General features: G+C 44.6%; 1 protein-coding gene across 7 annotated transcripts in view; it reads right to left on the bottom strand.

Moving 5' to 3' along the window:
* Positions 1-13158, bottom strand: part of NAV2 (neuron navigator 2) — a 555491-nt gene that overhangs the window by 274497 nt on the left and 267836 nt on the right. For 3 of the 7 annotated variants that reach the window (XM_083748503.1, XM_083748514.1, XM_083748516.1), the window contains exon 1: positions 8866-10110. The exons of 2 other annotated variants lie outside the window; for them this stretch is intronic. In XM_083748503.1, coding sequence (XP_083604629.1) covers positions 8866-9123 — 258 coding nt within the window. In that variant the 5' untranslated portion in view covers positions 9124-10110. Of the gene's footprint in view, positions 1-8865; positions 10111-13158 lie in introns of those variants that run through there. 2 more of the 7 variants (XM_083748515.1, XM_083748517.1) reach the window with 1 other exon arrangement.

The following is a 13158-nucleotide window of genomic DNA, read 5'->3' as shown; positions in this document are numbered from 1 at the left end:
AGGCCCATGTTGAGACTATGGAAGGCTCTCACACACAGCCTATATCCCCCAAGTGCCTAGTGGACAAGAGGACGGTGGGAGGCGCCTTTAAATGTGTAGATTCGGAAGACCAATCGCAGCCCCGCTGGTGTATGGTAAGGCAAAACTAAAACAGACTGTCACATCTCCAAGTACCTGGTTCAACTATCTAAAACTCTCCCCAAATGAAATAGCTACTCCCCCAAGTCAAAACCACCCCCTTAAGTCCCCAAGAGTCATGGATAATCATTCCCTTATGCAGCAGATGCCTATTGACAAACTTAATGGGAGTGTTTTTTTAGATGTAAAGGGGTCACTGGACACCGTAGACCCAACAAATCTACACCATGGAGGGACAAAGAATTAAAGCTGCTGTCCTGGAACATTGCAGGATGGCACGCTAAGAAAAACAATCAACAACTTGCAATGTTTCTTAAGCGATTCGATATCATCCTCTTGCAGGAGACCTGGCACAGCCACCCCATTCTGTTCAATGGGTATTCTTGTCATTCCCTATTTGCTACTCCATCTGTGAGGGGAGGTAGGCCTAGTGGAGGTTTAGCTAGCCTTATCTCCACAGAGCTTGAACATTCATTAAAAGCCCTCCCAAACTGCAATTCACTAGCCACAGCAGTCCTACTCAAATTTAAGAGAGATGCACTGGTAGTGGTCAATGTCTATCTGCCCCCCTGCCAAAAAAAATCTATAGTGAAAGCTAACTGGGCAGAATTAGAGGCATTCCTAGAGTCCATAGAATCTTCCCACCCTTCTACACCGATTATAATCGGGGGGGGGGGGGGACTTCAACGCCCGTATGGGAATTGATGATAACAATCTTTACAGCCAATATAATCAGATTCAGGACCCTGAAAGTCCAAGCGAAGCAGGCGTTTCACGACTTTCTAAAGATAATAAATGCAACTTCTCGGGGCTATGTCTAGCCCAGGTCACAAAAAGAAGGGAGCTGATGATATTAAACGGTAGTAAGGAAGAGGATCGCCCAGGGGAGTATACCCATTTTTCAAAGATGGGAGGAAGTGTGATAGACTATATTCTGATATCAAGATTCGCCTATAACTCTGTGTCAAAGTTTCAAGTGGGACATAACACCGAAAGCGACCACCTCCCACTAATTTTAGCGCTCAATGGCCCATCGTTTAACAAACCCACGGCTAACCTTTACTACACCCCCATTGTTAATATGGGATCACTGGCCCCCAGAAGAATTAAATGGACCCCCATGCTCAATACAGAGCTAACTTATCTTCTCCATTCGGAAGACGTGAAGACCATCTACTCAGCTATTGTATCAGCTAATACCGGGGAAAAGGCCATGGACTCGTTCAACGAGTTATTAGCAAGACTAAAGACCTTCTTAACAACTGAGATACTTAATTCTGTTACAAAGCGGGCAAAGGATCAAGAGAGATGGTTTGATTTGGAGTGTAGACAAGCAAGGAAACGCCTGAGATCAACCTATCGGAATTACAGAAACACCGGAGCTCCCTCGCTATTTATGGTTTACATCTATTCAAGACGAAACTACAAACAGCTATTAAAGGTAAAAAAACAAAAAGCTGAGAGATTGGCCTGGTGAAATTTAGTGAAGGCTTCGAATGAGAAAGACTCAACCTCCTTCTGGCGTACCATTATGGGCCTCCTGGGCCAGGAGCGGATTGGTCCCATATGTACTGTAGAACCCCAGGAGTGGATGAAATATTTTCAAACCCTCTTCTATGACGACAAAGCTCAGCACAATGAGCTAAGTTCCTACTCCGAGAACTTACCACATTGGCCTCCTGTCTCCATAGAGGAGGTGGGGAAACTAATTGCCCAACTGAAAAACAACAAAGCCCCGGGCATAGACCACATTCCAGCAGAGCTCATGAAGAACAATATCAGCTGGTGGACTCCTATAATGGCGTCAATATTTACATACATCGATTCAACAGGCATAATACCTGGTTGCTGGACAGAGGCAGTAATTATTCCAATCTATAAAAAGGGTCCTATGGCAGATCCAGCGAGCTATAGACCCATTAGCCTCCTTACTATCCCCAGCAAACTGTATGCCAAACACCTCCACATCAAGCTAATTGACTGGATGGAAATTGAGGCAGTTTTGGCAGAGGAACAAGCCGGCTTCAGACAGGGCAGAACAACAATACACCATTGCTTCGTATTAGCACACCTCATTGACAAATACGTCAATAAAACACGTGGGACTCTATACGCAGCATTTATTGACCTGAAGGCGGCCTTTGACTCGATCTCACGAGTCAAACTTTGGGCTAAACTCAATGCTACCAACATTGACAAAAGATTACTATTCTTGATAAAAAGCCTATATAAAGACTCCAAGTTATATGTAAGAACCTCAGTAAATGGGCAACTAATTGGCCCTGTACCAGCCACCAAAGGCGTCAAGCAGGGCTGTATTTTAGCCCTGGCCTTATTCAACTTATATATAAATGACATGGTCAAATACCTAACATCCCCGGAGTTTCATGCCCCCAAATTGGCCGAAAAATCAATTTCAGTGCTCCTCTATGCTGACGACGCGGTTCTCTTATCACGAACTAAAGTAGGCCTCAAAAGGTTACTAAGAGAATTCTCAGCCTACTGCAGGAGAGATCAACTGGTGGTTAATCACCAAAAAACCAAAGTCATGGTCTTCGCTAGGAGACATAGACATCACAGATGGGAGATGGACAATCAGCCAATAGAACAGGTCAAAATCTTCAAATACCTCGGAGTAGTTTTCCAGTCAACAGGGGCCTGGGAGGCCCATCATAAATATGCTAGGGAAAAAGCATCTCAAAGCGCCAAAATACTGTCTCGCTTTTACTTTACGAAGGGGGGCAGACATATCCCAGCAGCTCTGGAGGTCTTTCAAGCAAAACCCTTGGCGCAATTACTCTACAGGGCCCAAATCTGGACAGGAAATAATTGCCGCACACTTGAAACGGTCCAGTCTAAATTTTTAAGACAGATTCTAGCCGTTCCACCATGCGCACCAAATGCGGCCCTACGGCTGGAGACTGGCCTCCTCTCCGTCGAAACCCGGACCTGGTTAAGAACATTCAACTATTGGCTTCGCTTAAATTTAAACCCATCCGGACTACTACCTCTAGCACTACGAGATGCTCATAGAAGTCGGTGGTCCAAAGTAGTGCATCAAAAACTACTTACATGTGGCCTCCAAGCACAGCATCTCCTGAAAATGGGTCTCCCCAAGGCAAAAATCTTTATTGACCAGCGCATGAAGGATATTGAGCAGCAGAATAACCTGGCCTATATTAAGAAATTTAGTGCTTGGTACGCCTATCTGCCCCCCTCCCACTTTGATTTTCGGGCACCATATTTGTCTACCTTAACCATTCCAAAACTCAGACGGGCCTTTACACTGGCCAGACAAAATATGTTACCCTAAGCTGTTCTTGAAGGTAGATATTAAAAAATAGCATTCGAGAACCGGCTCTGCCCCTGTGGAGCTGGCTACGTAGAGACTGTGTCACACGTTCTCTTGTCTTGCTCCCTATATAAAGATCTCAGGGACGAGACCATTACGCCGCTCCTATCTGCCATCCCGGGCCGCTCTTGTGAAGCCAAATTGTTCTCACTCCTAGCCGACCAGAACAGCTTGACAACAGAGAAGGTTGCCAAATTTATCGAGAGAGCAATGAGACTGAGAGCTGCTATCTGAATGACATCAGTGTCGTTACCCGGATTTCTCCCCTAGGATCTTATTATTATTATTATTATTACTACGTTTTATTATTATTATTTTATTACCTCTGCCAAGTTTTATTTTTGTTGGTGTTTGTCCTGTGATGCTATGGCCTGTCGGCTATGCAAATAAAGTCTATTCTATTCTATTCATGGAAAGTCTAGTGGAGGGCTTTTAGTAATGTTTTAAGGGTCTCACTGAGCTGACTGATCACGAGGGGGACTGAAGCTCAGTGTTGGGATGGGTGAATCTGTCAATTTCAGTTTTTCTGCTTCTTATTTCCCCAACCTTAAGTTAAGCTCACATGATTTCTGTTTGTGGTTTATCTTATTTTAAAAGTCTACATGAAAAGCTGTATGCATTTTCTCTTGTATTTCTCCTAATATACACATTTTTGCCAACTAAGTGCATTTTTCAATCAAAGCAATGTTGCATTGTACATTATTTTCACCAATATATACATTTTTGTGCATGTTTTGTGCAAATGTGAAGAAGTATAACCTTCAAAGGCTACTGTGTTTTGGTTCTCTTATCTGTTCTGAAATGGCAAATTTATATACATTCACATTAAAATGCAAACTGAACAAATTTCTACCCCATTCCTAACACATGCAGAAAACCCAAAATTCAATCCATGACATCTTTTGTTCAATGTGTTGGTGTTGACCTTTAAATCCCTAAATAGCCTTACCTGAAGGAGCGTCTCCACCCCCATCATTCAGCCCAGACACTGAGGTCCAGCGCTGAGGGCCTTCTGGCAGTTCCCTCACTGTGAGAAGTGAGGTTACAGGGAACCAAGCAGAGGGCCTTCTCAATAGTGGTGCTCATTCTGTGTTACGCCCTCCCATCAGATGTCAAGGAAATAAACAACTATCCAAATTTTAGAAGACATCTGAAGGCAGCCCTATTTAGGGAAGTTTTTAATGTTTGACATTTTATTCTGTTTTAAATGTTCTGTTGAATGCCGCCTAGAGTGGCTGGGGAAACTCAACCAGATGGGCGGGATAGATTATTATTATTATTATTATTATTATTATTATTATTATTATTCAAAGGGTTAGATAGCAGGTGCTTGAAAAGATCCTCATTGGTGACTCTAGAAACCACAGTTAGTTACAGGAGACAATAATGGGCTAGATGGATGAATAATCTGACCTGGTATAAAAACACCTTCCTATGTGTCCCCTTGCAACTGACGGATCCCAGAACTAGTAAGACTTCTTTAGCAATGTCACTAGAAACATACCTACAACATAAAGACCTGCTGGCTAAGTAGGCAGCCCCACCATCATAACTGCAATCGGGGCTGGCTCAAGACATTTTGGCACCTATGGCAAATCACAAAAAGACAAGCCTCCCTTCAAGGAAGAAGGGGTGAGTGAAGATCTACATCAAGAACATGGGGAGGAACTAAACAGCTTTACCCAATGGTTAATGTGGGAATTAAAGGCCATCATGGTGGAGGGGACCCGCTCTGAATCACTTTTGGCAGGTGCAGACCCCAGAGGGCAGCTCCCACCATTTCCTCCCTAGGGTTTGAGGAGACTAGCAGAGCCTCCTATTCACCAAGAGGCTGTTGTAGAGGTGGCATGGGGGGGGGGGTGCTGCCAAGGAGGGAACAGGTCTGGTCTCCAAGGCGTGCACTCCTTGGAGGCTGGATCTGATGCCCCTGTGGATCCTGCCTCCTGGGGCGCTTTTCTCACTTTGTGCCATGGGTGGGTTGATTCTAATTGTAATGTATAGAATGTGTAAATGGCTTTTAAGAGCACCTACAAGTTTTAGTTTCTCTTTCCTCATGGGAACCTGGGAAGAGTCTCACTTGTTCAGTCACCTTTTCTGTCTCTCAGTGCAGGTCTTGGAGCTGCTGAGATAATGTGTCATGTGACTCCTCAGAAGGTAGTACCTCTTCATGTTTTGTGTTTTTCATGTTTCATGTTTTGTGGAGGTACCCGAATCTTGGGGTGCTTCCTGGTAAGCAAAGCCTAGGTGTGGACAATAAACTGAGCAGGTAGGTTCCCACCATATTCATCTCACCCAAGAGCCATTACACTGTGCAGCCAGAGTCATACATTATTTGAAAGGGAACGGCATGGTGTGGTGGGAATGGACATCTCTACCCCATTTATCACGGTCAAGTACTTCAGTTGCTACAATGCAAACTAAATTGGAACACTCAGAAGTGGCTGTGGAGAAGATCTCAAAGCTGTTCTTATGGTATCCAAGGGACTCACCAAAAGAACATTATCCTTGCCAATAACTTACTTGTCATTTGGCCTAAACATTTGTTCCCTAGGCTAAGCAGAGTCCTAACATCACCCCATAGCCTGCTGGCTAACACTCATACCCCTCTCCCAAAGCTCTTACAATCCAGAGCTGAACTCTGACTTGGGGATCTGTATTCTTCAAAGTACACCCCAGAGGACAAGAGGGAGCTTTAAGCATGGACAGCCTCCAGATGTCATTGGACTCCAACTCTCATCAGCCCCAACCAGCATGGTCAATTGTTAATGATGGGAGTCCAACAACATCTGCAGGGCCCCAGATAGGCTAGTGCTGTCATATAGTTTTGGGTTCCTGCTCACTTACAGACTCATTGTTAAAACCATGTTTATGGAAGACACTCTTACTCGGCTACGAGTGATTGCCAGAGAAGAAGAAGAATACCAGATGCAGAACTGCCATGGTTTGAGGGTCAAACTAGCACAGCCATCTCCAGCCTGGTGCCCACCAGATATTATTGGACTACAGTTCCCATCATCCCTGACCACTGGCCATGCTGGTTACAGCTGAAGGATCTGGAGGACACCACAATGGAGAACTCTGGTCTGTCACAATGTGATCCTCTGCTAGCAGCAAAAAGTAAATTAAGTAACTGGTTGAAAAATCACAACTATATGCACAGTGTGACTGTTTTGGCAGGCAAAATCTCCCCCCCCCCCCATGAGTTTCAATGGATATTACCAGACCCATGACAATACTAGAACTCTTGAGCATTTATTTGGTGCCAACAGAACACATAGGTTATACAGCAGCTTCCCAGAAGCCTTGCTCTTGATTTAACACAATGGAGGAGCAGATATTTTGAGATGAAGAGCACAAGGAAAGATTAACTGGAAGCATCCTAAAACAGGTGAGGCTGTGATTGTCTTGAGAACAATCTGCTGAAGATGGGTAGGAATGGAAAACAAACAGAAACCAAGCAGTATACTAGGCATAAATGCTATAACCAAATGACCATTATTACCATCATTGAGGCTACGTTCAGAGTAGTAAAGCTACATGCTGAACTCTCACTGAGCCTTGTGTTCTATTACAACTATTGAGATTTGCAAATGTGAAACACTTCCTCGGGCTTTGAGCTATAGATTGGGCATGTGAGTTATCATTCTTCCCCCAAAGCAAAACCCAATTAGCACCAATTGATTCAATTTCGAGTTCCTAACACATACACCATTTAGTGATTCAGTTCTCAGCATTTAATGTACCACGGATAGGTGCATACTAGACTTCTACAGCCCTCTTAAGAGTTATAAAATCAACTCACCCACTCCATCACCCATATCATATCATATTCTTATCAATCACTCTTTCAAGCCCCAGATTATCCCCCCTCTTTCCCCCCTTTTTTGGGGGGGGTCTGTAAAAGTTGAGGTTTTGCCAGTGCTTTGAAAATGAAATATAGAAAATCGAAAGAACATTTGTGGCTCTCTCTGGAGTGTGATGTGATGCAAAGGTCAGTCTGTCTGCTGCCACTACCCTGACATCAGTACTATCATGTCTCCCTTCTCGTTCTCAAGCCCCCAGGAACTGGTAGTGTTGCATGAGTTGTGCCGGATATGTCACTCTGCCTGCCAGGACAAGAGAGTGCAGCATCCCCTAAAATGCAGGGCAGGAGGCCAAGCTCTGTCAGCAGCCACGCTATTCCTTAGCAGAATAGGTTACGAGGCCACAGACTGCAAAACCTAGATTTGCAGGGGTGACCTAGTATTCCCCAGTGGTGGGGAAACAAACCAATAGCATTCTTTCTAAAGCAGCTAACTTCCCACCCCAACATGGCTGCACCATTTGCTACCAGGCACAAACGTCTGCAGAAGAGGCTTGCAGCATGCAAAGCCGTTTTGAGAATTCATGATCTGGCCACACGGCAATCTCTATCTAGCTAATGTTAATTAGTCCCATTTGTGGCAGCAGACCATCTGCTTTGCTCACTCAGTAGTGTGTGAGCGTTTACTATCTGCTTATGCTGTTATTGAGCATATTAAGGCACTGGTGGTGCAGAAGCAATCTGATCCATGCTGAAAATACTAACACACTCACAAAAATAAAGCAAGTCAGAATTACACAGACAGTTGCAGACTCTCGCCATATAAAGCAGCAGCATTTAAAGAGGCATCTAAAAATGGATTCAAGCCACATTTGAAGATGGCTATATCCAGGATGACAGGAAAATATAGTGGAGAGGAAATTCCAATTAGCCTATTTTTTCCCCAGGCATCCAAGGCATGGACAATGTTACTCTATTTCACACACACTCACTGAATCTAAATGTACGGTATGTTTAAACATCAGCATACCATAATATAGATCATGCTTCACCATCATTTTACATATGACTGCTACACACACACACACACACACACACACACCACTCCCACAAGCTCAGCTACATAAAGCAGAATGATGCTCAGCTACACACAGCAGTGCAAACACAACAGGAAACCTCTGCAAGCAGCAAACCCTTGTGTTACCAGTATGATGCACAAACACACCCACTGCAACCTGTACCACAACAAACTGGAATCGTATATATTGGCATCACAAAGAAAGCACACGCTCCACTACTGACAGCCCTGCTTTAGTGAAATATTCAGGACACCACAAGTAAGAAGCTACCCACCACAACTAAGAAACATTATAAGAATATCTATGAACATCCATTTCCCCCTTTCACTATAATATATCTGCAAAAATACAATTTCCTCGCCAATATATGCAACCACCAGGAATATAATACACATACATCCCATCAGCATTGCAACACAATCTGCTCAACAGATTTCCATAAAACACAGTACACACACCCATGCTGTTACCACGCTAACACCATTTTTGCTGACCTGTGTGTCAAAGCCATTTTCCATGGAGCTGCTCTTCTTGGGTAGGAAGCCATCTCCTGCATTCTCATGACCATTGTGTGACTTGAGAGGGATCTGGCTGGAATAGGATGACTTGTTCACCTCCACCTTGCTCCCAAACTTCAGGTAGCAGGGTTGTGGGATGGTCCTTGCTGCTGGAACATGAACAATAGGAGTAGCACTGTGGACAGGTTTAGGTAGTCCGGATTTCATTTTGGAGGCTACCAGGATGGCTGGCATTTTTTCTCTTTCGGCTTTGTTTCTGTCAGTAACAGCAACAGGACCAGCAACAAGCAGCAGCCAGGGAACGAGGTTAGAGGCAGATTTTGCAAGCTGGTGATGCTGAATCACACACACACATACAAAATGTGCAGAGAGTGGGGGAGATAAAGGGGGGGGGTTCCCCACTTTAAAGCCCGAACTAGCTCTGACAGGTGTCTCAGCCTTCCACCTGTTTCCTCTTTTTCCTTTTTGCTGTTGGTCTTTATTCTCAACCAGTGTCCTCCTTCCGCCTTGTCCTCTTCTGCTGGTGTTTAACTTGCTGATTCCTCCTCGGTAGCTGATTCCTGTAATTTTCTTTCTTGGAGACGAGAGGCTCTTATTTCATTAGCTTTTCACTGGAAACGGGAAAGTGAAGCAGTCTTTTGGAATTAAAGAAAGAAAGAAAAAACCTGCTGCAGCATATGCTTCTTGGGCTGCCTGCCGTGTGTGTGTGTGTGTGTGTGTGTGTGTGTGTGTGTGTGTGTGACCACGCTAGAGAACAAGCACAGGAAGGATTTCCAGGCTTAAGATGTCTTTCTTCAGTCTTAGCCAAGAAGCAGATGTAGTTCAGTATGTTAACAGCCGATGCCCTTGGATACGAGCCTTAGAGAATCCAAGCTCTTTAATCTTAATATCTGTGAACAGGACCAACGATGCCGGAGCAGAGGGAGAAACGTCCATGGATGACATTTAAATCATAAGACGGCTGGTGGCAAAACGATTTCTCAGTGCCGCTGCTGCAAGCCTAGAAGGAGAATTTCCCCTGTCAAAGCTGCGGGAAAAGCAGCTTCCACCTCATTTTTAAACCTCAGCAGTGAAACAGGTTTCAGAGCTGAATGGCTAATAAGAGGCTGAGCTATGGTGTGAAAGAGTGAGAGCGAGCGAGCGAGCGAGAGAGAGCGAGAGCGGATGTGTGTGAGTAAAGGCAGCCTGCTGTAGACTACGCCAAAGAAGGCTACCCAGATTAGCAAGAGCGGGAGAAGGTTGCAATCTGACAGTACAGTAAAAACAGTGCGAGCCTCCTGATTGGTTCTCCCAACTCAAATCAGAAACAAAATATCTCTGCAAAAGAGGAGTGGCTTCAACTCAAGTGACTGGCAGGAAACTCTTTCCCCTCCGCTCTAGTACAAAGCACATTCTGTAGCAGCTCTGCGGCAACACGGTGGGTCTCTGGGCTAAATGTAAAGGATGTACAGGAGGAGTGGGGAAGGCGGGGGGGGGGGGGCGAGGCGAGGCGAAAATTCCTAACCATCTAGGCTGCTGTTTTGTGTTTTGTGTGTGTTTTTTAAATGGAAGGCCCTTTCAAAGAAAAACACATGAGGGTGAATCACAATTCCGTTTTTACTGACTACTCATTCAGGGAAACTCCCACTGAAAATGCCAACAAAAATGTGGGTGAATAAAGGCTGAGTTATTTAACCCAATCAAGTCGGAGCTGGAAATGCGCAGGGGCTTTGCACAGGTGGTTGTAGACCATCTAACCTGATCTATCTCTCTCTCCCCTCCCCCTTCTCCCCAGAGAAGCCAGTATTCCTCGTGAGCAAAAAGCTTATTTGCACATTACGCTTCTGATGTGTGGCTCTATAACATTCCACACACATGTGCTTAGCTGCATAATAATTACACACGTAACAAACACATCAGCAAAACTGCATGTGCTTTACAGCTACATCTTCTGGGGGCAAGGATTGGGCACAGCTCACCTGCACACAGCTGTGCAATGTGTGCAGGGTTAGACCAATTAATGAGGAATAGCTATATAGCAACAAAGGCAGGATGCCAGTTGCTGCAGAAGGAAGGTAGCTGCCAACCTCATGCAAACTTATTGTTGCTGAAAACATTACATTAGCGTAGCTGGACTTCGGTCTGACCCAATAAGCATTTTTGACCCTCTTAATATGTGACCTAAACGACTTTAATGCCAAAGCTCACCTGGCAGCTGCAGAAAGGAGTGAAAACCAATGGGGTCACTTAAAGACAATTTCCAAATAATGTTCTGGACTAGTTTTGTGATAACAATGTTTGTTTGTTTTTAAAACACACGACACTCCCCTGTTGGCTCTCATGGGTTAATTTTTGGAACACCATGAGGCATAGTCGCCCTGCTGTTATTTTTGTGATCTACTTATCCCAGGGTGAAATAGAGATCAGCGGAAAGTATTCATTTGTTTATTTCCTTATTACCTAACAGTTTTTACCGGCTATCGTATAACAGACTTCTTAGGATGGGAAACTATATATATATATATATATGCAGGTTTTGGTGTCCTCGGGTGTCTTCCCGTGTAAAAGTTGGGGTGTCTAGGCGACGTTTCGACGAGGTCTCACTCGTCATCTTCAGGCTGGTGCTTTCGGCTTCTTGTTACTGGAACAGAGCGGGATCTCAATGTTTGAGTTCCTATAAATACTGTAGAGGGGGTGTGGTGTCTAGCCTCCAATGTTCTGGGCAGAGAGGAAGTTCCCAGGCTAGTGTGCCTTTTCTTCTTTTGTTCCTTAATTACTTGAGAGATACCTTGAGTGATTTCTTGAGTGATATCCTGAGTACCACTTAGGTGGGTCATTAGGTGTGGATTAGTTGCTAAAGTCTTTGTGTCTTGACCTCTTGAACTTTGTGAAGAGTTTTCCTGAGAAGATGGCTGTATTGCACTTAGTTGTGCTTTGGCTTGGCTTCGTGTATAGGGGCGAGCTGTGGTTTTGTGGCTTGTGTCAGCCAGATCTGTGTAGGGATTGCAGGGGGGTGCAGCATCCGGAGGTGCCACCATGGACTGGCTACTGGATGGTGTCAGTAATTCATCTGTGGAGAGGGTCTGGGTTTGGGTCTGGTGTGGTTGATTGGTGTTGGCGTTCTGTGTGCCTCTGGATCTGGTGTCAGTTTTTGTGGGGAGGGCTAAGTTCAAGAGGTCAAGACACAAAGACTTTAGCAACTAATCCACACCTAATGACCCACCTAAGTGGTACTCAGGATATCACTCAAGAAATCACTCAAGGTATCTCTCAAGTAATTAAGGAACAAAAGAAGAAAAGGCACACTAGCCTGGGAACTTCCTCTCTGCCCAGAACATTGGAGGCTAGACACCACACCCCCTCTACAGTATTTATAGGAACTCAAACATTGAGATCCCGCTCTGTTCCAGTAACAAGAAGCCGAAAGCACCAGCCTGAAGATGACGAGTGAGACCTCGTTGAAACGTCGCCTAGACACCCCAACTTTTACACGGGAAGACACCCGAGGACACCAAAACCTGCATTCCTGTACCCGTGAAAATCTACGAAAGCATATATATATATATATATATATATATATACACGCATACACACACACACACACACACACACAGTGGTACCTCAGGTTAAGAACTTAATTCGTTCTGGAGGTCTGTTCTTAACCTGAAACTGTTCTTAACCTGAAGCACCACTTTAGCTAATGGGGCCTCCCGCTGCTGCTGGGCCGCTGCAGCACGATTTCTGTTCTCATCCTGAAGCAAAGTTCTTACCCTGAGGTAATATTTCTGGGTTAGCGGAGTCTGTAAGCTGAAGCGTATGTAAGCTGAAGCGTATGTAACCCGAGGTACCACTATATATATATATATATATATATGTGTGTGTGTGTGTGTGTGTGTGTGCGCGCACACACACACACACACACACACTAAGCCAGTGGTGTGGCATGCCACACTGGTGTGGCAGAAGGGAATGGCAAATGCGGCAGGAACATTCAAGGACAATCAAATTAACATTTAAACATTTCAGTGTAGTGTAGCATAGCGTGGCGTGGTGTGGCGTAGCATAGTGTAGTGTAGTACCGTGTCAAAATATTTCTTTTTATTTACAGAATATGGATAGATATCTTTTCAAAATGAGAGCAAGAGCATCAACTAGAACAATCCTAGTTGTGATCTAGAATTGGTGTTCAAACAGCATGTTGGAGAAGACTCGTATATAATTATATTTGGGGAGTAATTCGTGATCCTATGTAGCTGCGTTGTTTTATACTTTCTGGATGTCTCATGATCA

This window comes from Podarcis gaigeae, assembly GCF_964106915.1.
Source record: "Podarcis gaigeae genome assembly, chromosome: 1".
NCBI classification, from domain to species: Eukaryota; Metazoa; Chordata; class Lepidosauria; order Squamata; family Lacertidae; genus Podarcis; species Podarcis gaigeae.
This window is presented reverse-complemented; position numbering and strand designations above follow the sequence as displayed.